Source organism: Panulirus ornatus, chromosome 20 (assembly GCF_036320965.1).
Source record: "Panulirus ornatus isolate Po-2019 chromosome 20, ASM3632096v1, whole genome shotgun sequence".
Taxonomy (NCBI): Eukaryota; Metazoa; Arthropoda; class Malacostraca; order Decapoda; family Palinuridae; genus Panulirus; species Panulirus ornatus.
Genome location: NC_092243.1, coordinates 15,559,612 through 15,586,131, shown reverse-complemented (window position 1 = coordinate 15,586,131; position 26,520 = coordinate 15,559,612). Strand labels below are relative to the sequence as shown.

The following is a 26,520-nucleotide window of genomic DNA, read 5'->3' as shown; positions in this document are numbered from 1 at the left end:
ACACCCCTGCCGCAAACCTACATTAACTGAGAACCAATCACTTTCCTCTCTTCCTACACGTACACATGCCTTACATCCTCGATAAAAACTTTTCACTGCTTCTAACAACTTGCCTCCCACACCATATATTCTTAATACCTTCCACAGATCATCTCTATCAACTCTATCATATGCCTTCTCCAGATCCATAAATGCTACATACAAATCTATTTGCTTTTCTAAGTATTTCTCACATACATTCTTCAAAGCAAACACCTGATCCACACATCCTCTACCACTTCTGAAACCACACTGCTCTTCCCCAATTTGATGCTCTGTACATGCCTTCACCCTCTCAATCAATACCCGCCCATATAATTTCCCAGGAATACTCAACAAACTTATACCTCTGAAATTTGAGCACTCACTCTTATCCCCTTTGCCTTTGTACAAAGGCACTATGCACGCATTCCGCCAATCCTCAGGCACCTCACCATGAGTCATTCATACATTAAATAACCTTACCAACCAGTCAATAATACAGTCACCCCCTTTTTTTAATAAATTCCATTGCAATACCATCCAAACCTGCTGCCTTGCCGGCTTTCATCTTCCGCAAAGCTTTTACTACCTCTTCTCTGTTTACCAAATCATTTTCCCTAACCCTCTCACTTTGCACACCACCTCGACCAAAACACCCTATATCTGCCACTCTATCATCAAACACATTCAACAAACCTTCAAAATACTCACTCCATCTCTTTCTCACATCACCACTACTTGTTATCACCTCCCCATTTGCGCCCTTCACTGAAGTTCCCATTTGCTCCTTTGTCTTACGCACTTTATTTACCTCCTTCCAGAACATCTTTTTATTCTCCCTAAAATTTAATGATACTCTCTCACCCCAACTCTCATTTGCCCTCTTTTTCACCTCTTGCACCTTTCTCTTGACCTCCTGTGTCTTTCTTTTATACATCTCCCACTCAATTGCATTTTTTTCTCTGCAAAAATCGTCCAAATGCCTCTCTCTTCTCTCTCACTAATAATCTTACTTCTTCATCCCACCACTTGCTACCCTTTCTAATCAACCCACCTCCCACTCTTCTCATGCCACAAGCATCTTTTGCGCAATCCATCACTGATTCCCTAAATACGTCCCATTCCTTCCCCACTCCCCTTACATCCATATTATACTTTGTTGCTGTCTCCCGCGTTAGCGAGGTAGCGCAAGGAAACAGACGAAAGAATGGCCCAACCCATTTTGTGGGGCCTGGTTATGGAAAGGGAGCTGTGGTTTCGATGCATTATACATGACAGCTAGAGACTGAGTGTGAACGAATGTGGCCTTTGTTGTCTTTCCTTAGCGCTACATCGCGCTCGTGCGGGGGGAGGGAGTTCATGTGTGGCGGGGTGGCGACGGGAATGAATAAAGGCAGCAAGTATGAATTATGTACATGTGTATATATGTATATGTCTCTCTATGTATATATATGTATACGTTGAAATGTATAGGTATGTATATGTAATATATCTAATTTATGTACACAAACATTTTGATTCATAATGATATCTCTACTATTTTTGATATGAGACGATTCAGTTCAAATCCACTAGTGAGTTATTACATGTGATAACCTTAACACTGCTCCAGCCAAGTTGATGCCCAGAGTCTTTCAACTAGACATAATATTGCTTTAGATTCTTGATCATAACTAACACTATTTGTGGCAGGCAAAATTCCAATGACTGCACAAACGTTAAGGTATTCTACCGCAAGGAATAACGATTTATGAAGTTTAGTTAGACGTCTCTGGAGCAGAACTGAGATAAACCCTGGAATCTTGGTGCTTAAAGTAGCGAATGGAAACAGTTCTAGGCTACAGAAATTGACCAGATTCTTTTCAACAAAACGAAAGTTCGTAATAGAAGCAAGTGGAACTGTGTCAGATAAAGAGGATAGCTTACAAGGACCACAAGTAATAGTATTAACTTCAGTAATACCAAAGTATAATAACATACTTTTGCATATGATACCGGTCGGTCAGATAACTGGATTGGAAGAAGAGAGAAAAATGCAGAGGCTGTGTAGTAAACTATATACACAAACAGAAGGGAACTTGATGGAATTCACTAAAGAAAATTAAGAAAAATAAAATCGCGGGACGAGCAGCAACATAACGGTTACGCCTGGCGGAGAGATAAAGTGGGGGGGAATAATAATAATAATAATATGAGAGTTACCGGAGATGAGAAGCCGCAATTTGAATTTCGCATGGAAATATATTGTATAATGAGCAGAGTGATGATGAAAACTTTCACTACCAGAGGTAGGAAGATGATGAGAAAATTCACTTTGCTCATACGATGCAAAATTGAATACTGCTGTGTTGTCACCAAGGAACCAGGATGTTGTATGGTCACCAGGCGACTAGGCTGTTGTATGGTCACCAAGCAACCAGGATGTTGAGTGGCTATCAAGCGACTAGGCTGTTGTTTGGTCACCAAGCGACTAGGCTGTTGTATGTTCACTAGGCGATTAAGCTGTTGTATGGTCACCAAAGCGACTAGGTTGTTGTATGGTCACCAAGTGACTAGGCTGTTGTATGATCACCAAGCGACTTGGCTGTTGTTTGGTCACCAAGCGACGAGGCTGTTGTATGGTCACGTCGCGACTAGGCTGATGTATGGTCACCAAGCGACTAGGCTGTTGTATGGTCACTAAGTGATTGAGCTGTTGTATGGTCACCAAGCGACTATGCTGTTGTATGGTCATCAAACAACTAGGCAGTTGTATGTTCACCAAGCAACCAAACTGATGTATTGTTACCAAGCAGTCAACCTGTTGTATTGTCTACAAACAATTAACCTGTTGTATGGTCACCAAGCGACTAGGCTGTTGTATGGTCACCAAGCGACTAGGCTGTTGTATGGTCACCAAGCGATTAAGCTGTTGTATGGTCACCAAGCGACTCGGCTGTTGTATGGTCACCAAACGATTAAGCTGTTGTATGGTCACCATGCGACTAGGCTGTTGTATGGTCACCAAGCAACTAGGCTATTGTATGGTCACGTCGCGACTAGGCTGTTGTATGGTCACCAAGCGATTAGCCTGTTGTATGGTCACCAAGCGACTAGGCTGTTGTATGGTCACCAAGTGATTAGGCTGTTGTATGGTCACCAAGTGATTAAGCTGTTGTATGGTTACCAAGCGACTAGGCTGTCGTATGGTCACCAAGCGACCAGGCTGTTGTATGGTCACCAAACGATTAAGCTGTTGTGTGGTCACCAAGCGACTAGGCTGTTGTATGGCCACCAAGTGACTAGGCTGTTGTATGGTCACCAAGCGAATTGGCTGTTGTATGGTCACCAAGCGAATTGGCTGTTGTATGGTCACCAAGCGAATTGGCTGTTGTATAGTCACCAAGCGATTAAGCTGTTGTATGGTCATCAAGAGACTAGGCTGTTGTATGGTCACCAAGTAACCAAGCTGTTGTATTGCTTCCAAGCAGCCAAGCTATTGTATTGTCAACAAGTAATTAAGCTGTTGTATAGGCATCAAGCGACTGGGCTGTTGTATGGTCACCAAGCAACCAAGATATTGTATGGTCACCAGACAACCAAGATGTTGTTCGGTCACCAAGCAACCAGGCTTTTGTTGGTTACCAAGTGTTATATGGTCACAAGCAACTAAGCTCTTTTATGGTCATCAAGTAACCAGGCTATTTCATGGCCACCAAGCAACCAAGCTATTGTATAGTCACCAGGCATCCAGGCTGTTGTCGCATGGAAAACATGGATTCTCATGAATGATTAAAAGAACTTGAGCTATACAGCGAAGAAAGAAAAGCCATAGTTATGCTATAATCTCTGTACAGCAAAAGATGGAAGGAATTACGTAAAAACATTCTTGATTTGAAAACTTCAAGGTCATCAGTTACCTGTTCGTAACAGTTTCTTGTTCTGTAGAGGAAGACACTTTTAAAATCTTGGGGACCCCCGTCTTTTGTTGAACTTTCTTTACTGTTATACAGCTTTTTCATCTCTCCGTATGCTACATACATTCGCTTATCTTTCTTTGTATCCTCTGTCACAAATGTCCTGTCACAAACGTCTGGCTTCAATTACACCTTTCAAAGAATCATTTGCTGTTGACTTTGTCACTTTGAGAAATTTGATTATTTTGCTCGTTTCCCCTAATTCTTCTCTTCTTGATAGACAACTTTATTACCTTCAAATAACATGGTATGGGTGTGTCTCATTTCTTTACGACTGAAAGGATATAAAAGTAAGGGTAATTCATTATTTCTATAATGATATGTACAAGGGCGTGAAGCTACTGGAACAGCAACAATTGCAGGCGCAGGAACAGGAAGAGTTGAGGCAGGTGGCCCATGGTACTGTTGCAAGAGAGGTGAATTATTGCCTGATCTCGTGGTGCTACTCCAGGGAGAAAAGGGCGTTGCCAAGGTCCGATGGTTGTGACACAGGAGGGAGGAGGCGTCACCAACACCTTGTGGTTTTACCGCAGGATGAAGGGGGCACTGATGATGTCCCCTGTTTGTGCTGCAGGAGGGAAGAATCGTAGCCAAGCTTAATACAGGACGGAGGGGGCATTGCTAATGTCCGATGATTGTCCTTTGTCCCATGGTTGTGCTTTAGAAGGAGGGAGCATTGTCAGAGTCTTGTGGTTGTGCTGCGGGAGAGGGAAGGCTTTGTTAAGGTCCTGTGATTGTCCTGCAAGAGAGGGAAGACTTTGTTATGGTCCTGTAGTTGTACTGCAAGAGAGGTAAGGCATTGCTGAGGTCCCATGGTTGTGTTGTAGGAGAGAGGAAGTGTTGCTAGGGTCCCGCGGTTGTGCTGCTGGGGAAGAGGCCCTGCTGTGGTCACACGCTTGTGAAGCAGAGAGGAGAGGCGTTACCGAGATGTTATGTGGTACTGCTGCAGAAGGAAGGAGACATTACCAACATCCTGTGGTTGTGCTGCAGGAAGGATGAGACGTTGCTGGGGTCCCATGGTTTTGCTGCGGGAGGAAGATGTTACCGCTGCAGGGGAGAAAAGACTTTGTTAGGATCCCTTAGTGCTGCTGCAGGAGGGAAGAAGAGCCATTGAGATTCACTGATGGCGCTGCCGAAGGAAGACGTTGCTTAGGTCTTATGTTTTCTCAGTAGAAAGAGTAGGCATTGTCTAGGTCCTTTGGGCGTGCTGCAGCAGGGTGGAGGTACTGTTGAGGTATCATAGTTATGCTGCAGGAGAGAGGAGGCATTACCAAGATCCATTGACACTGTTTGAGGAGGAAGGAAGCATTGCCGAAGTCCCGTGGTTTTGTTATAGGAGGTAGGAAGTGTTTTCGAGATCCCATTTTTGCTCTTTAGGAGTAAGAAAGTGTCACCAAGGTCTCGTGGTCCTGAAGGTGAAAGGAGGCGAGGTAAAAGTCACAAGGCTTAAGATATTTTCAGTCATTGTGTGTGTCCCTAAGTTCAACGATGAGTCATGGTGTATGGCCTGTAAGGACTGTGGGTAATGGGTAGTTTGAAGTGTTCCTAATATCTTTTGGAATGTTTCTAACTCAGAGAAGGATGTAGGAACAGGTTATTCCAACAGTGCTAAATGGATATGTACAAGGGAATGAAACTACTTGGACAATAGCCATTACTGGTGCTGCAGCAAGAGAGGTGAGGCAGATGTCTCATTGTGCTGCTGTAGGAGAGGCGGGCGAGTCTGTTTGTTCTTAGTATGCTGCTGCAGGAGAGGGAAAGCACTGCCAAAACCCTGTGTTGCACTGCAAGAGGAAAGAGCTGTTCATGGGTCCCATTGCTGTCCCAAGGATGCACTGCAGAGGTCCTGTGGTCTTGTTGCAGAGGTCAGTGGGCATTGTTTAATTGTTTAATGTGTATTGTATTACTCAAGGGGGGGTTAGGATGATGGAAGCTATACTCCTACCCTTTAGTACACTCCTGAGTTATCCGTACACCTTCGCCTCAGTATCGTATCCCATATTAACCACATAACCCTGCACCTTGCCTTAACACCCTAGGTAAATCCTCACACCCATACCTTGGCTTCATGAAATATTTCAGCACAACACTTCATGGAGGAATTAAGTAAGGATCTGGAAATTGGAACGCAGTAAAAGTTCTTTTATCCAACATGCTTGGGTAAATAGACCGTTTCGGATAACAAAAATACTGGTTATTTTATTTTTATTTTCAGTATATAAAGTGATTCAGAATTTGTCCATCCCTTGCTTTATGCGGGGGTTATGTTCTGCGAAAACCTCGCACAAAGAGAAATCGCATTTAGCACTGGCAGATTCTCCCATTACTTTTATGTTATGTAGCTTCTGGCATCAAATAAACTTACTAGCCCTCCTTTATTGCTTGACTTAGCTACATTGTCTTTTTTCTTACATAGTTCATTCATAAATCTTCAGAGCTTGACCTAAGCTAGCGGTTACTGAGGTTGTTTCTCTTCTTTGTCGCATGCTCTGTGTATAATGAGAGCATTTTCTCCATAAGTGGATTTCTAACCCTTATGGTTACCTTGTCAGCAGTGGGATAGTGGACCACAGCACCTCGAATTTTGTTCGCATTCCTCTTTATGTTGCATGCCAAGGCTCTGATGCTCCCTCATCAGCATCAGCGCGTCGTAAGATTTCTATCTTCATTTCTGAGTTGAGAGGTGCTAGGGTAGGTGATGTTGGACATTTAGATGCCATATTAACAAAAACGAACATAGGGTTGCAGGAAAATTACATTAGCAGTTATACCCAAATTGCACAAATAGTACAGACCCACACAAAACAGTGGTAACTGCAAGACTGGCCTGTTGGTAGCAACATGGCACACTTTCTTTCTACCTCACTAACACTCCATCACCAGCATCAGCATTTCATAAGATTCCTAGCTTCGTCTCTATAAGGTCTGAGAGGTTCTCTTCAATTTAACTGCTGATTCTGGGGAAGATGTTACTGGATGTTTTGATGCCATGTTTACAAATACAAACATAGCGGAATGTAGGAAATTCACAATGGTAGGCTATACGCAAATCACACAGTTAGCAAAAATCTACACACAAGTAGTCGTAAGTGCGAGACTGACCTGCTGGCAGGAACGTGTCACGCCACACTCAGGACCCACGCTGACTCACCCGCCAACCCTCACAGAAGTTTTGGTCCACTCTCCACCGCACAAACATTTCAAAACAATTATGCCTTCTTTTTATGTTGAAGGTTCCAGTCTCTGACAAAAGTCCGCATCAGGGTTGGGCCTTCAATGAAATATGGAGAGAATTATGAGACGGAAAAAGAAAATACGAGGGAAAGTTTTTACGAATTTTGGAAGTGAAAAACCTGTCTTTTAAAATGTGCCACATCATAGTTACTGGGAAGACATGAGAAGGCAGAGTGTTCCAAAGCTTTGACGAGTAGGGGAAGAAGCAGTTATCAAAACAGCCCAACCTTGAGTTACAGATGACCATACAGTAATCATGTGACGCAGCAGCTTGCCGAATATTGCATGGTCTAGCTAGTGGTGTGGGCACACAAGCAGCCAGGTCTCGGGAACGAAAACCAAAGTAATGCCTTTTGAAGAGGCAAGAGGGTCAAGTTTGGAAGTTAGCCAGGGATGGCTATAAGTCGGACGCCTTTCAACTCAACTCTGTCAGGTAAAGATGCATATTTAAAACCACCCCAGATGTGAGAGCAGTACACCATACAAGGACGAATCAATCCTTTGTATTAAAGGAGCATATGTTCAGAAGAAAAAAGGTCGCGATATCTACACAGGACACCCATTTTCATAGAGGCAATCTTAGCTATTCCTGTAACGTGTGGTTTCTAAGAAAGAGTGGATGTTACAGTAATACTAAGTAGGTTTATGGAGTCGAGGTGGAATTACAGAACTGTCGAAGGAGAGACGAGAGTTGTGAGTTTTCGATTGAGATGGGTAGAAACTGGGTCTTGGAGGCATTAAACTTAACAAGGTTTTGTCTACCCCACTGAGATATCCTGTCCAAGTCGTGAGTTTATTGAGGGAGCTGTATCAAGAGGAGACTCAGAACGGATGAAAGAAAAAGGAACGGAATTGAAGGATGTGAATGAATACAGTGTTGAGCCGTCATCGTATGAGTACATTGGATTGTTTGTGAAGGAGAGGAAATTGTTGAAAAAAAAAAAGAGAAAAAGTGTATGGGACAGGACGGGACCTTGAGGGACACTGCTGTTGATGGAGAAAAGGGGTAAGGCTGATCCATCAACAACCACAGAGATAGATCGGCCAGAGAAGAAACTAGATATCAATGAGCAAAGTGAGGGAGGAAAGCTAAAAGAGGGAAGCTTAGAGATGAGACCCCGATGCCACACCCTGTCAAAAGCTTCGGATATGTCAAAGTCATCTACACATGACTTTCCAGATTTTTCAGGGATGACGACCAAACATTAGTAAGATAGGAAAGAATATCACCAGTGGATCTCACCTTACGTAAGCCATACTGGTACTCAGAGAGAAGGCTGTAATTTTCGAGTTGTTTAAGGATATAGGAGTGGAGGAAGGATTCAAAGACTTTGGAAATGGTAGGTGTCAAGGCAATAGTTTGAGAGATCAGAAAGGTCACCCGTCTTGGGGATGGGATGTATCACTGCATGTTTCCAAGGAGAAGGAGTTTTGGTTTTTAAACAGAAATGGAACAGAGAAGCAAGCACTGGTGCAAGCTCAGAGGCACATTCTTTCAGTACTCGGGGATGGATGACATCTGGACCATAAACCTTGCTTGTGTCCAGAGAGAAGCGCTGTTTGGACAGTTCTACAAGAGATTACGGGAAGGGGCATAGGATTAGTAAGAGGAGCATCAGGGGATGAAAGATTGTTAGAGTCATCCAAGCTGGAGTTAGAGAAGAAACGGGAACAAGAGAGAGATGCCTTGTTTATGGGAAAGGTAACTATAGTAACGTCAGAAAGGAAAAGTGAAGGAAAGGTAGAGCGACAGTTGTTAGACATGCCCTTAGGTAAAGACCAGAAAGACCTATCTGTGGATGACGAGAGGTTATTGCACTTCCCTTGAATAAAGGAATGCTTTGACTCATGGATAACGTGTTTGCAATGATTATGGGTTGTGATAAATGCTGAAAGGGAGTCAGAATAAGGAGAGTTTTTCAAGCCCGATATGCCTGATCCCTTGCCTGAATGGCCTCAGAACAGGAACAGTTGAACCATGGATTGGATGAAGAAGTCATCTTGGAAGAAGAGGTGATAAATACTTTCATTCCCGCAAGAATAACCTTTGCTATGCATTTGGCAGAGACAGAAGGGTCACCACGTAAGAGACTAATTTACCAAGGAAAGTCAGAAAAGAAGTTATGTAAGTTATTCCAATCAGCTTTGTTGAGGTGCCATTATTTACGCTTAGAAGGAGCTGCTAAAGGCTAGGTGCCGTCAGGATAGATACATTTATGCGAATGTGATCAGACAAGCCAACTAGGGATGAGATTGTGCACTTACAGCAGGATGTACTACAAGTGAAAAACTAATCCAGGAAGATGGGTGGGGTGGGAGATAATTTGCTTTAAGTCATTGAGAATGGAGAATGTGAGGGCTTCAATACCTCCACCATCCGTATGGGAGGAATTCAACCATTCCCTATGGTGAACGTTGAAATTGCCGAGGTAGATCTAATTTAGCCTCTTGCACAATCCCTTCTTTTTTTTTCTTTTTTTTCAGAAAAGGCTTAAGAAGTCCCTCTTGAGCTTCGTGTGAGACGTAAACGGCTTTGAGGAGCTGTTAATAGTATTGAAGGGAGAACAGATTACACAAATGTGCAAGAGCAGCACACATAGCTGCGTCAAAGAGCACATAGGAGACAGTAAACGATCACAAGGGCCACAAAACAGCAGATGATGAGTACACTAATAACTGAGGCAGTGTGCACACAATTTGAAATATTTCTCCATATCTATTTTTTTTAATATTGCAACATTGCTAACCGAATTTGAAAAATATATGTCGATTACAACATTTCATTGTCTCAAACTACGGATAACAAAGGTTTTAATGTATTTGCCAGAAATAGTATCAGGCAAGAGACACGTGAAAAAATATGCTTATAGCCAGAACCATTTAGATACCATCCGATTAGTCTATCAGTACCCTGCAAAATGACAGTGATGGGACAGCTAGAAGTAAGCAGCTTACTCAATAAACACAAATTAGGATTAAGATGAAAGAAAGGTCGTAGTTGAGTTTAGAGTATGTTAAGGAATTTCAGTTATCCGTGAAATGTTATTTGCAAATACTACAAGAAAGCTTTTGATATGGTCCAATATAACAGATTGCTTACTTACTATAAGCAAGACTGTTACAGTTATTGGAAAGGTTTTGAGCATGATCAAAGACTTCCTGATGTAGTAAAAGGTACAGATAAGACTCATTTTCAGACTAGTTGGGGCTGGAGGTGGATCCTACAGGATCATTATTGTATCCGATCTTTGTGAAAAATCAAGTTGATGGTACCTAGTCTAACGGCAAGTTTTTGCGGATGAATCTAGGGAATACAAGAGAATGAAGACCAGTGGAACAGAGAAGCTTTGCAGGAAGACTGTCTAACCCCAGCTTTCGACCTATGCGGTTTACGACCATCCGTACATACTACTGAAAAAAATATGAATTGAAAATATACGTAAATATGAAAATTAATCTTAGTAGTACGTCCGCCAGTGCCAATGTCAGACGATATCCTAGCATTGTGTACATCACAGCATCTATCTCAGTTCTCGTTCTCACTTCTCAGTTACAATTCAGTAAACAAACGTTATTCAAGTGAATCTTAACGAAGTTTCGTGTTGGATTAAACCATTTTTGTATTAAACCCAAAGAAGATGACGAGCATGGGGAAAACCCATCACATGTTGATAGACCTGGCAAGAAGCCGAGGAAGACGCTCGATTTGGAATTGAAAATGAAGGATATTACCCAATATGATGGAGGGAAAAAAAGTTAATGTGATTGCACGTGATCTACAGTTTTCCCAATTCGACGGTCTCCTAAATTCCAAAGAACAAAGAAAAAATACGTGAAGTAGTGAAAGGTTCGGCAAGCATGAAGTGTATGGTAATAAAGCAACAGAAATGGAAAAGTAGTTGATGTTGTGGATGGAAGATCAAATTCTAAGACGTGTACCACTAAGTTTACTAACAATTCAAGCGAAGGCTAAAAGTCTTTTTGAGACTTTGAAGGAGCGAGCGGGCGAGGATTACATCTGAAGGAGCGAGCGGGCGAGGATTACATTGAGAACTTCACAGCAAGTCATGGGTGGTTCAATAGATGTAAAAGAAGATATAACTTGAACAATGTTCGGGTCAGATGAAGCAGCAAGTGTTGACAGAGGAGCTGCCTAAAACTAAAGTTTTTTTTTCATAAACCATAGAGCGATTTTTAAGAATGTCAATTCAAAAAACTGATGAAACAAAAATGCGATAATTACAATAGAACTTGCATAAAAAATAGAAATATATGAACTAAGAAAAAGAAAGGATCTTAAAAGGTAAAAAGAAACCACATAATCATATAATGAAATGGTTAATGAAAAACTAGACAATCATGATAGAAATTGAGTAGATAAAAGAATGCTGTATAGTTATAAGATTCTACATGCCCTGCTAACACGTCCAACTTGCGTCCATTTCGAGATAGGGCGACCAGTCGGCCAGATCGGAAGTCGGACGTATGTTGGGGATGTTGTAAATAAACTTGGTATTATGAATGAAATATAAATAAACTTGGTATTATAAATAAACTTGGTATGAGAAGTTACATATGGCTTTTCATGTTCAAAGGAAACAGAAACGAAGTCATTCACATGGAGGAAAAATGTAAGATGTAAGTATAGAATGGTTGGAGGAGTGCTAAAGAAAATTTGGAAAGGAAAAGTCTAAGTGTTTTTGCTACACCTGATTTGAAGCTACTTTATATTTCTTTGTACTATACTTTATCGCTGTCTCCCACGATAGCGAGGTAGCGCAAGGAAACAGTCGAAAGAATGGCCCAACCCACCCACATACACATGTATATATATATACACGTCCACACACGCATATATACATACCTATACATTTCAACGTATACATATGTATACATACAGACATATACATATATACACTTGTACATAATTCATATTGTCTGCCTTTATTCATTCCGTCGCCACCCCTCCACACATGAAATGACAACTCCCTCTCCCCGCATGCGCGCGAGGTAGCACTAGTAAAAAAAAAAAAAAAAAAAGCCACATTCATTCACACTCAGTCTCTAGCTGTCATGTATAATGCACCGAAACCATAGCTCCCTTTCCACATCCAGATCAGACAAAACTTTCCATGGTTTACCCCAGACGCTTCATATGCCCTGGTTCAGTCCATTGACAGCACGTCCACCCCGGTATACCACATCGTTCCAATTCACTCTATTCTTGCACGCCTTTCACCCTCCTGTATGTTCAGGCCCCGATCGCTCAAAATCTTTTTCACACCATCTTTCCACCTCCAGTTTGGTCTCCCACTTCTCGTTCCCTCCACCTCTGACATATATATCCTCTTGGTCAATCTTTCCTCACTCATTCTCTCCATGTGACCAAACCATTTCAAAACACATTCTTCTGCTCTCTCAACCACACTCTCTTTGTTACCACACATCTCTCTACCCTTTTATTACTTACTCGATCAAACCACCTCACACCACATATTGTCCTCAAACATCTCATATCCAACACATCCACCCTCCTCCGCACATCTCTATCTATAGCCCACGCCTTGCAACCATATAAAATTGTTGGAACCACTATTCCTTCAAGCATACCCATTTTTACTTTCCGAGATAATGTTTGAGCCTTCCACACATTCTTCAACGCTCCCAGAACTTTCTCCCCCTTCCCCACCCTGTGACTCACTTCCGCTTCCATGGCCAAATCCACTCCCAGATATCTAAGACACTTCACTTCCTCCAGTTTTTCTCCATTCAAACTTACCTCCCAATTGACTTGTCCCTCAACCCTACTGTACCTAATAACCTTGCTCTTATTCACATTTACTCTCAGCTTTCTTCTTTCAGACACTTCACCAAACTCAGTCACCAGGTTCTGCAGTTTCTCACCCAAATCAGCCACCAGCGCTGTATCATCAGCGAACAACAACTGACTCACTTCCCAGGCTTTCTCATCCACAACAGACTGTATACTTTCCCCTCTCCCCAAAACTCTTGTATTCACCTCCCTAACAACTCCATCCATAAACAAATTAAACAACCATGGAGATATCACACACCCCTGTCGCAAACCTACATTCACTGAGAACCAATCACTTTCCTCTCTTCCTACTCGCACACATGCCTTATATCCTCGATAAAAACTTTTCACTGCTTCCAACAACTTGCCTCCCACACCATATATTCTTAATACCTTCAACAGAGCATCTCTATCAGCTCTATCATATGCCTTCTCCAGATCCATAAATGCTACATACAAATCCATTTGCTTTTCTTAAGTATTTCTCACATACATTCTTCAAAGCAAACGTCTGATCCACACATCCTCTACCACTTCTGAAACCACACTGCTCTTCCCCATTCTGATGCTCTGTACATGCCTTCACCCTCCCATATAATTTCCCAGGAATACTCAACAAACATATACCTCTGTAATTTGAGCACTCACTTTTATCCCCTTTGCCTTTGTACAGTGGCACTATGCATGCATTTCGCCAATCCTTAGGCACCTCACCATGAGCCATACATACACTAAGTATCCTTACCAACCAGTCAACAACACAGTCACCTCCTTTTTTTAATAAATTCCAGTGCAATACCATACCCTCTCACTTTGCATACCACCCCGACCAAAACATCCTATATCTGCCACTCTATCATCAAACACATTCAACAAACCTTCAAAATACTAACTCCATCTCCTTCTCACATCACCACAACTTGTTATAACCTCCCTATTAACCCCTTCACCGATGTTTCCATTTGTTCTCATGTCTTACACACTTTATTTACCTCCTTCCAAAACATCTTTTTATTCTCCCTGAAATTTAATTATACTCTCTCACCCCAACTCTCATTTGCCCTTTTTTTTCACTTCTCACACCTTTCTCTTGACTTCCTGCCTCTTTCTTTTATACATCTCCCAGTCATTTGCAATATTTCCCTGCAAAACTTGTCCAAATGCTTCTCTCTTCTCTTTCACTGATAATCTTTCTTCATCCCTCCACACTACCCTTTCTATTCTGCCCACCTCCCACGCTTCTCATGCCACAAGCCATCACTGCTTCCCTGAATACATTCCATTCCTCCCCCACTCCCCTTATCTCCTTTGTTCACCTTTTTCCATTCTGCACTCAGTCTCTCCTGGTACTTCCTCACACAATTCTCCTTCCCAAGCTCACTTACTCTCACCACTCTCTTCACCCCAACCTTCTCTCTTCTTTTCTGAAAACTTTTACAAATCTTTACCTTTGCCTCCACAAGATAATGATCAGATATCCTCCAGTTGCACCTCTCAGCACATTAACATCCAAAAGTCTCTCTTTTACGCACCTATCAATTAACACGTAATCGAATAATGCTCTCTGGCCATCTCTACTACTTACATATGTATACTTATGTATATCTCTCTTTTGTAAACCAGGTATTCCCAATCACCAGTCCTTTTTCAGCACACAAATCTACAAGCTCTTCACCATTTCCATTTACAGCACTGAACACCCCATGTACACCAATTATTCTCTCAACTACCACATTACTCACCTATGCATTCAAATCAAACCCATCACTATAACCCGGTCTCGTGCATCAAAACTACTAACACACTCACTAAGCTGCTCCCAGAACACTTGCCTCTCATAATCTTTCTTCTCATGCCCAGGTGCATATGCACCAATAATCACCCATCTCATTCCATCCACTTTCAGTTTTACCCATATCAATCTAGAGTTTACTTTCTTATACTCTATCACATACTCCAACCACTCCTCAGGAGTTGTGCGACTCCATCGACTTGCTGTTGTCCTGTCACCAACCCCTGACTTTACTCCCAAGACATTCCCAAACCACTCTTCCCCTTTACCCTTGAGCTTCGTTTCACTCAGAGCCAAAACATCCAGGTTCCTTTCCTCAAACATGCTACTTATCTCTCCTTTTTTCTCATCTTGGTTACATGCACACACATTTAGACACCCCAATGTGAGCCTTCGAGGGGGATGAGCATTCCCTGCGTGACTTCTTCTTCTGTTTCCCATTTTAGAAAGTTAAGATACAAGGAGGGGAGGGTTTCTAGCCCCCTGCTCCCGTCCCCTTCAGTTGCCTTCTACGACATGTGAGGAATGCAAGGGAAGTATTCTTTTTCCCCTATCCCTAGGGGATATCGAATATAACTTGTTTGTTATATATAATAAGGCTGCATTTTCATTTCCTGATATGGATAAGGATGAACTCCTTTACAGAGTTCAGTTTATCCTTTCGTAAAATGTGAAATACAAGCCTTATGTTTCCATTGAAAATGGAAATGTAAAGAGCCTTAAAATCACTTCCTGAGTAAAATGTTAAAGGATTAAAAGTCAAAGGTCTGACTGAATTCTTCCAATTAGTTATTGGGAGTGCCTCATTTAAATTTGCCAGGTTAAAATGGCGAATTAAGAATAGGAACTCATTTTTTGTTAACAGAGTGATAGACTCTTGGAGTCCACTACCAATATGTAGACATTTCCAGCATAAATCTTGTTGAGTATAGATGTTTTCCCAATGAGTTCCCATTGGTAAGTCACTTTCAAAAAGGAGCTAGTCATCGCATACACCACACACATTATCTATTACGTCAACGCATATCTTTCACACCCACCCTTCAGTATCACACCCACGCATTAGTCTCATTCCATACCTCGACCCCATTCCCACACCGCAGACCTTCCATGTATGTAACTCATCATATCGATACACAGTTTTAATGACACTCGTGTAATTTTCACAGGCTGAGGAGTTGGTGCGTGGAGCCTGCGAAGAAAGTGAGCTTATCAGTGCTCTAAAGAATGCTGGGCTGGCCACTGACCAAGAGAGACTTGATGAGTATGCTGACCGTTTCCTTGAACACATCGAGCATATCCAGGAGGTAAGATGAAGGCTGTGCTGAGGTGTGATTTTGTTAAGAGACTGACTGTGCTGGGATTGACTTTGCTGGAGGTAACTCGACCAGGTATTGACTGCAATGCAGGAAGACTGTGCTAGGGGTTTTTCATGCTAATGGCTGACCATCCTGGAAGATGATTAGAGGCTGACCTTGCTGGAAGATGACTGTACTGCAAGTTACTTGTACTTCAATGAAGCATTGATTTGGATATAGAATGATAACAGGTTTTTTCATTATCAAAAAAGTATAATTCTGCTGAGGACTGCATAGCCTCTCTTTGTGGTGTATACAAACTTCTAGAGGCTGTTTATCTCAGAATATTAAGAGTCATCTCTCTGACAGGTTTGCAAGTTATTACGGCACATAGCTACAACAGATTCCCTTCAAGTAGCTGCCAAATATGGAGAAATCAACCTACGGATATATGGCCCTCAGGTAGTGACTGCGGCTCAGACCTTGTGCTTGTATCCTACTTCAAAGATCGCCAAAGAAAATGTTGAAGGTAAGACAGAACCTAGGAGGTTGGTGATTCTTTATGCATGGATATAATTCCCCAACTAGTTCAAAAAGGCCCACATACTGATGGAGCCTACCAGTTGTCCTGTTAGAAATATGATCATCACTTCTCAGATGCTGAATGATTGAAAGTATATTCCATATGTAACTGTCTTCTTGAGACATGGCAGATGTTCATGATTATTTTCTTTTGCTCATGATAAGCCAAGAATTCTTCCTTTCTTGCATTGCTCCTGCAACATGCTTGAAAATAAACACCTTGAAAATTTGCAGTTTCTTATTTACATGCTTATGTTATATATTACTTTTAAAGAAATTATTATACCTTGTTTCTCTTTGCTCTTGCCTTGATTCAGTGTTTGCTGACATGTGGTTAAATTTGGTTGGTGACGTCAAGAGCCTAACCAAGGATATAGGTGACCAGATCACAGCGGAGAACAAACCACCAGAGAAGCAGGTGTACATGTCACTGCCACGCCCAGGGGTATGTTTAGCAGCATGGCTTTATTAATTACTATTCTTTCAACCACAGTCTCACATCTTACTTATAATACTCGTTTATCTGCCAGTAGTTACCAGTGTCACTTCAACAGTCTTTACATAGATTACCTGCTACATTTCATCTTTAAGCACCATACTTTATCCAGTTAATACTGTCTGGTTACCTTTTGAGTGTCATTTTGTCATCCAGCAACATTTCTTGAGGCCTTACAAGGTCTCTTTATAATCAAGAATATTACTCTTTTTCAAGATGCTTTCCTTTTTATTTATGTTTTTGATAAGAAAAGGCAAAGTTTTCCCCACATAATCTTATTTCTTGATAGCTACTACTTATAACTAAACCGTCATGCTTTAGCAATTGTGACTAATTTTGCTAAGTTCTCTGCACCTGAAGGTGTAAGAATGGTCTGTAACTAATGTAGCAGTTGAGTATCCTGCATGCACCACTTATCTGACTCAAAAAAACTTCAAGAATATTAGAACTGGGTTAGATATACTGTAATCACACCATGATTTATGAATGATATATTCAAATTCATTAAGTGGGAGGATGAAATATCATGGCAGCCATGAACTCATAACATTACATTTGTTCCAGTATACTTGTTTCTCCGTTAACTGAAGGCAGGTCGGCTTTTATTTGATAAAATCTTATTCTCCCCTCAATTGACAAAACTCATGGAGCTTTGCATGTTAATGGATCTTTCTGTGATACTGTAATGTGCCAAGCAAATATCTAAATATCAGAATGTACTCTGGAAACTTTATTTGGCACATCTCAGAAGCACACTATTGTAATATCAGGTAAAATTTTCAAAGTTATGCATCGTACAAAGCTGAGTGCAGAACAGTAATTTAGTTGCATTACAATATGTGTGAAAATTTGAAGCATATTGCATCTGTTTTCTACAGAAACTTTGGAGAGTTATTTCAGCTAGATATCTATGAAAATTTGCATGCTGATACATCTCAATTGAGTAATGTCCTCAGTGAACAGATTAAAAGATAGAACAGTATACATGTGCATGATTTATCTGAAGACTCTTACAAATCTTTATTGAATCATGAAAATTTTACCTGTATTGATGTTTTAATGTATGTGGATCTTTACATATTGGTGAAGAACAGTACAATAGGTTTAATAACATATAAGCTGAAGGCAACTGTTGTTTTTGCATGCAAGTAAACAAATACCATAGTTTTAACTTCTTCGTAAACAGTGTTTTTTGACTGAATTTTTGTATTCAAAAGTCTAACCTCTTTCCATTAAAATTTTTTTCACATTTCTTATTCACCAGAGCTAATGATTATACTCTTGATTTCTCAATGAATTCTTTGTCTGGGGAATTCTTATTTTGTGGTGTTAACACTTAGTTATTCATTTTTCAATTTTCAATCTTTAAACAGGTTTACCTGGCAGAGGTCTGCACATTGCAAAGTAATTATTACACTTGAAATAATGTTAACAAAATAACTGAACATGGGCTTGCATGATTTCCCATACATTTTTTAATGTATGGATTCTAGAATTAGATCATTTTAACATCGTTTTTTTCTGTCTTCGTGAAATTATTCATTTTATATTCATCTCATATGAAGAAAAACATTGTGGCGTTACACATCTTACTACTTTATTGATTATGACCACTGACCTTGGCTATAGATATTCTTGAGAAAGGTCCATGATAGCTGCAACACTCTGCTCATCTTAGCTCATATCTGCTGCATATATGTTCCCTAAAGCCATAGGATCCTCTTCATGTTAAAAAGAATATTAGATATCTAGGTTGATTAACCCTGAATTTTTGTAGCAGTTTATTGTACAACTGCAAAGCCATTTGTAGAGACATACTAATCAAATTTTTATTGAATGGGAGTGGGGTACTCATATCCTGCATATGTTTTCTTCACTGATCAGTAAATTAATGATTTTGATGGTGACTTTGCATAGGAGGTTAAGTGTTACTCTAGAATTTGCATATAGCTAATAGTTATTTATATCAGATAGTAGAAATAAGTAAATTCTCGTGAATGGAAGTCTGATATAGATGGGATTGCACATGCTGATTTGTTATTAATGATAAACACTTCTGGGGGTATATCCTCAGCCTTGACAAGTATGACTTCAGAAATAAATTTCAATTTATTCTCGGTATCATCAGAAATAATCATAAGCAGCACACCACTTTCATAATGAAATATATACTACCAGCCACCGTGGAAGTCACTCAAAATGGCTTCACTTCTAAAACACTTAGATTCAGCAATGAATTTCCCCAAGGACCAGTTTTTTCTCCATCCCACTTTGATCTCTTCCTACATGACTCAAAAACTACTTGAGGCTATGGACATCCTGAAAGCAATTCTTAAATAAAAGGATTCTCAGAAAAATGGTAGATACAGTAAAGACACAAAGGGACATACTGTGGGATTATGTTAAACATCGATATGTTTAACAGGGAAGATCTTAAGCCGGCTAAGGAGCTTATTAACAGTTAGGAATGCAGTGGGATGTTCCTCAGAGATGACTGACCAAGGGAAGAGTGAGAGAAAAATAAGAAGTACAGTTAGAAGGTAAAATATGAAAGGCACCAAAAGTGTCTTGAGAGCAAAACAGCCCCACCACTAGCTCAGGGAGTCCAGAAATGCTAAGTAGTATGTGGATTGGCAGTAAAAGGAAAGGAGTTAGACGTAAAGAATTAATTTAGGAAAATGAAATAGATATGTTTTGGGTGCTTGAGATGAAACTCATCAGAGACCTGACCTATTCTGCTTCGAAGGGTACATAATAGTGTGGAGGGAAAGAAAAGATAAAGGGAGATGGGGATTGGCCATCTTAAGAAAGGATCTGGTAGCTGTAGGAAAAATTTACATAGTGGTGTTAATCCTCCAAAGAACTGCAGTAAGTCAGAAAGAACATTCAACAAGAACAACAGAGGAACAATCAGCATGATGCAGGAAAAAGTGCGGCACAGTTACAGAGATAATATGAAGATAGGATAACCATAGGCCATCATATGAAACTAAGCAAGAAATTATTGGAAGAGCAACAGAGAAGAACTGTGCTTTTATAGTATCAGAATGATAGGAGATGATGTAGTTGTAGATGTTGACAGCATACAGTACTTCAAAAAGCTAAAGGATAAAAGAGAAACTTTAATAGTTAGGTGCAGCACAAATATAGAAGTTGCTCCCCATACTTTACAAATGAGTTGTTATAATTAGGTGATTACCCTAGGCATATTATGCAGTGTCTTTAGATTGAGAAAATTCATATCAAACAAAGCCAACACATCTAGATGGTATTCTAAAACAATATTTTTTTTTATGAACAGTGCTCTGAAAGAGCAGACAAACAAATCAAAAAGTGCAAGTATTTTGTCTTTATGGATGCATTTGTTTCAGCCATTCAGCTTTCATAAAAGAATAATAATGTGCTACTATTGTCTGGATGATTCAGTAGTAACAACATTTATAACCATCCTTCAACCTCCTGCTTGTTTAACCAACCACTTTCTTCTCTTTTCTTCAGACCCTTCACTTGTATCAGGCTTTCTGTGATGCCTAATTGAAAGTTAATGAAATTCATAAGAAGAGATCATTCCCCTTTTTAGAGTTTTACTCATTTTAGTTGACTTTATATGAAGTGCAAACATCAGTTGGTGGCAAATCAACCACACAAACAGGTGCTATATGAGCCAAATAATTTATTTATACTAGTGCATGCAGTGCTAAAAATAGGAGAAAATCACAAAACTAAAAATCTCAGGGATAATTGCAGGATTTATGGAAATTTGCAATTATTATACTTTAGTAGAATCATGAGATTTACAGTGTCTGAAACAATCAAATCAAAGTGTCTCTCAGGTACTTCATAGAGACCTAAAAGATGCCTAAAAAGTTGGAAATATAAGTACAAAATGACATTTAAACATTAAAGAAACAAGACTATGTAAAGTAACATTAACAAAAACAAAAACCAGTTCAGAAACATGATAGAAGTAAGTAATGATGTAAGAGATGGTCATCAGTAAGAGGTCAAAAAATTACAGTAAAAGTTATAAAAAAAGCCAAAACACATAAGAATTAGTTAGAGTAAAAAGGAAAAATATCAGTGACAGAACCAGCAATTATTGTCTGATGAATTATCAACAAACATTTATGTGATGGCAGACATTTGGAGCTAAGGATATAAACACCAAGTGTATACAAGTGAAAGAAGAAGCCTTATGCCAACTGATTTAATGATAGAATGAAGAACACAAAATGGGAGAGAACAATGAAAGATGTACAACCATTATAATCCTAAGATGCAGTAACTAAAGGGAGAGTGAAGTACACTAATGGGATGAATGACAGAACCAAGCATCATAGTCAAACCTGTAATTGATAATCTTGCATAACCAAATACTAATGTAGAAGTGGTGAAGCTTAAAAACGGTTATGACCACAAAGACAGTGCAGCAGCAGTATATGAAAAATGAAATAAACATACTGGTTAGAAAGACAATAAAACATCCCAAATGAATGTGAAAAACAAAGACATTGTGTGAACTAATGAGAGAGATTGAAAATTGTCTTCTAAACAAATGTAGGATATGCAGCATCTAGTATAAAGTCAACAGATAAATTACCACTGAGATCAGATGCACAGGCTGTGGGTTTGGTATGCATGACTGCCTAGTAGATGGAAAATATGATAAAATTAGTGGACTTCTAAGATCAAGTGACGTATGCAGTGAAAAGCATATAGAATAGAACTTATGCAATGAAAGCCATGGAAGAAAGAGATGAAAATGAAGAGGGATATGGTGAAATAAAGAAAGGTAAGAAACTGATAATGATGATCGTAACATCAAGAAACACAGAGATAAAAAGGCATTATTGAAGAATCCAAGGTAGAACTATTTCACAATGCAAGAGGAAAAGTAACTAGTGTGAAAACTACAGATAAGAAGCAGAGAATTAAAAACTGAGGAAGGAATATGAAAGGGATAATGCATTGAAAAAGGAAATGAAAAACAAGGTAACAACTGAAATTGTTTCGGAAGTAGATGCAAATTTTGAACCAACAATGCTCAGGGTTGTACAGGTTGAGTATCCCTTATCCAAATTGCTTGAGACCGAAAGTGTTTTAGATTTTGGAATATTTGCATATACATAATGAGATATGTGGAAAACAGGTTGGTACAGAAGCAATTGGGGTAGAGCTGAGACATACCTCAACATTTTGACCATTCAATGGTCTTCCTCAGGAAATACTGATTCCAGCATTTGGTTGGACTGTGTTCCCCAGCAAGTAATGGTCACCCCGTCAGATGCTTTAGTGTGTTGCTCTCTGTTTGGGTCACTTGTCCTGCTGTCTCCACCCATTTACAGCGATTTCTGCTGCCTGACATAACCAACAGACCTTGTGTTAACGTTGTACTCAATCCCTTCCTATAGGTAAGCTCTGAATGGTTCATTACTTGCTTGTAGTTGCCTTGGCATCAGCCATTTAGTGATAGTGTGAGAGCTTACCTAGAGGAAGAGACTAAGAACAACATATCACAAGGTCTGGGTTCATCTGCTGGTCACGCCAGCTGGGGTAGATTGCTGTGAACAGGTTGAGGCAGCAGGACATGCAATCCAATCAGAGAATGGCATGTAAAGGCATCCAACCAAGTGCCCATCAATTGCTGGGGAACACAGTCCTGCCAAATGCTGGAATCAGTATCTCCTGAGGAAGACTACTGAAGTCAAAACGTTTAGGTATGTCTCAGCTCTAACCTGTTTGTTTCCATACCATCCTGTATTCCACATTTGTCATGATGGGTAATAGATAAGTGATATATTGAAAATGAGATATCTTGGAAATGGGACCCAAGTCTAAACACAAAATCCATTCATGTTTCATATACGACTTATATACATAGCCTGAAGGTAATGTATACAATATTTTCAATAATTTTGCGCATGAACCAAAGTTTGTGTAACACTGAACCATCAGAAAGCTAAGGTGTCACTATGTCATCACCTGATAAGCAATAATTTTCTAACACTTATTCATACAGAGCAGAGAATAAGCAAAAAACACAGTGAGTAATGTTCATAGGTCTGGCAGTGATGATGGTTTGTAACAAACTGGTGCCAACAGAGCATCAGAGCCCAGCTTGGGCAAGTGATAACAGGTGTGGAACTTTCCACTTGTAATGCCATGTGGCTGCTCAGAAGATTTTGGTTTGTGGAATATTTTGGATTTTCAGATAAGTGATGCCCAACCTGTAATAACCACCAGGAATGCAAGTTTAGCAACCCTAAAGTATCTTACAGCTATTTATTTATTTATTTATTTATTTATTTATTTATTTATTTATTATACTTTGTCGCTGTCTCCCACATTAGCGATGTAGTGCAAGGAAACAGATGAAAGAATGGCCGAGCCCAACCACATACACATGTATATACATACATGTCCACACACACACATATACATACCTATACATTTCAGCACATGCATATATATACATACACAGACATATACATATATACACATGTACATAATTCATACTTGCTGCCTTTATTCATTCTCGTCGCCACCCCACCAAACATGAAATGACAACCTCCTCCCCCTGCACGCACACAAGGTAGCACAAGAAAAAGAAAACAAAGTCCACATTCATTCCCACTCAGTCTCCAGCTGTCATGTGTAATGCACCAAAACCACAGCTCCCTTTCCACATCCAGGCCCCACAAAAGTTTCCATGGTTTACCCAGACGCTTCACATGCCTTGGTTCAATCCATTGACAGCACGTCGACCCCGGTATACGACATCGTTCCAATTCACTCTATTCCTTGCACGCCTCTCACCCTCCTGCATGTTCAGGCTCCGATCACTCAAAATCTTTTTCACTCCATCCCTCCACCTCCAACCTTGGTCTCCCACTTCTCCTCGTTCCCTCCACCTCTGACACTTATATCCCCTTTGTCAATCTTTCCTCACTCATTCTCTCTATGTGACCAAACCATTTCAAGACACTCTCTCCTACTCTCTCAACCACACTCTTATTATTACCACTTATCTCTCTTACCCTTTCATTACTTATGCAATCAAACCACCTCACATCACATATTGTCCTCAAACATCTCATTTCCAACACATCCACCATTCTCCGCACAACCTTATCTATAGCCCATGCCTCACAACCATATAACATCGTTGGAACCACTATTCCTTCAAACATACCCATTTTTGCTTTCTGAGATGATGTTCTCGCCTTTCACACATTTTTCAACGCTCCCAGAACTTTCACCCCCTCCCTCACCGTGTGACTCACTTCCACTTCCATGATTCCATCTGCTCCCAGATATATAAAACACTTCACTTCCTCCAGTTTTTCTCCATTCAAACTTATCTCCCAATTGACTTGTCCCTCAACCCTGCTGTACCTAATAACCTTGCTCTTATTCACATTCACTCTCAGCTTTCTTCTTTCACACACTTTACCAAACTCAGTCACCAGCTTCCGCAGTTTCTCAGCTGAATCAACCACCAGCGTTGTATCATTAGTGAGCAGCAATTGATTCACTTCCCAAGCCCTCTCATCCACAACAGACTGCATACTTACACCTCTCTCCAAAACTCTTGCATTCACCTCCCTAACAACCCCATCCATAAACAAATTAAACAACCATGGAGACATCAAGCACTCCTGCCACAAACCTACATTCGCTAAGAACCAATCACTTTCCTCTCTTCCTACTCGTACACATGCCTTACGTCCTCGATAAAAACTTCTCACTGCTTCTAGCAACTTGCCTCCCACACCATATATTCTTAATGCCTTCCATAGAGCATCTCCATCAACTCTATCATATGCTTTCTCCAGATCCATAAATGCTACATACAAATCCATTTGTTTTTCTAAGTATTTCTCACATACATTCTTCAAAGCAAGCACCTAATCCACACATCCTCTACCACTTCTGAAACCACACTGCTCTTCCCCAATCTGATGCTTTGTACATGCCTTCACCCTCTCAATCAATACCCTCCCATATAATTTCCCAGGAATACTCAACAAACTTATATCTCTGTAATTTGAACACTCACCTTTATCCCCTTTGCCTTCGTACAATGGCACTATGCATGCCTCTGTAATTTGAACACTCACCGTTATCCCCTTTGCCTTTGTACGATGGCACTATGCATGCATTCTGCCAATCCTCAGGCACTTCACCATGAGCCATACATACATTTAATATTCTTACCAACCAGTCAACCACAAAGTCACCCCCTTTTTTTAATAAATTCCACTGTGATACCATCCAAACCTGCCGCCTTGCCAATTTTCATCTTCCACAAAGCTTTCACTACCTCTTCTCTGTTTACCAAATCATTCTCCCTAACCCTCTCACTTCGCTCACTACCTTGACCAAAACACCCTATATCTGCCATTCTAAACATCTAACACGTTCAACAGACCTTCAAAATACTCACTCCATCTCCTTCTCACATCATCACTACTTGTTATTACCTCTCCATTCGCCCCCTTCACCGATGTTCCCATTTGTTCTCGTCTTGCGCACTTTTTTTTACCTCCTTTCAAAACATCTTTTTATTCTCCCTAAAATTTAATGATACTCTCTCGCCTTAACTCTCATTTGTCCTCTTTTTCACCTCTTGCACCTTTCTCTTGACCTCCTGCCTCTTTCTTTTATACATCTCCCATTCATTTGCACTATTTCCCTGCAAGAAATGTCCAAATGCCTTTCTCTCTTCTCTTTCACTAATAATCTTACTTCTTCATCCCACCACTCACTACCCTTTCTAATCTGCCCATCTCCCACGCTTCTCATACCAAGCATCTTTTGCACAAGCCAACACTGCTTCCCTAAATACATCCCATTCCTCCCCAACTCCCCCCTTATCCTTTGCCCTCGCCTTTTTCCATTCTGTACTCACTCTCTCTTGGTACTTCCTCACACAAGTCTCCTTCCCAAGCTCACTTGCTCTCACCACTCTCTTCACCCCAGCATTCTCTCTTCTTTTCTGAAAACCTCTACAAATGTTATCCTTCGCCTCTACAAGATAATGATCAGACATCCCTCCAGTTGCACCTCTCAGCACATTAACATCCAAAAGTCTCTTTCATGTGCCTATCAAATAACACATAATCCAATAATGCTCTCTGGCTCTAATAAATATATTTGTGAGTGATGTGATTGATGCAGATTCTTTGCTCTCATAAGGATTGATAAAGACAAATTTGTTATTACTTTGGCAAATTCCAAAGTTGTAAATGGGGAAAGTTGTGTAAATTTATGCACCAAGTAGGAGCAGAAAATGCAGGAATTTGGAAGCCTGGAAATGATAGAAC

General features: G+C 40.3%; 1 protein-coding gene across 10 annotated transcripts in view; it reads left to right on the top strand.

The window, feature by feature from the left end:
- alpha-Catr (alpha-catenin related) overlaps window positions 1-26,520 on the top strand; it is a 975,683-nt gene that overhangs the window by 840,702 nt on the left and 108,461 nt on the right. For all 10 annotated transcript variants that reach the window (XR_011714220.1, XM_071674733.1, XM_071674732.1 and 7 more), the window contains 3 exons: window positions 15,988-16,125; window positions 16,486-16,645; window positions 17,016-17,143. Coding sequence is in view for 9 of the 10 variants with exons in the window: in XM_071674733.1 (XP_071530834.1) it covers window positions 15,988-16,125; window positions 16,486-16,645; window positions 17,016-17,143 (426 nt within the window). In the remaining variant the exon portion in view is untranslated. The remainder of the gene's footprint in view (window positions 1-15,987; window positions 16,126-16,485; window positions 16,646-17,015; window positions 17,144-26,520) is intronic.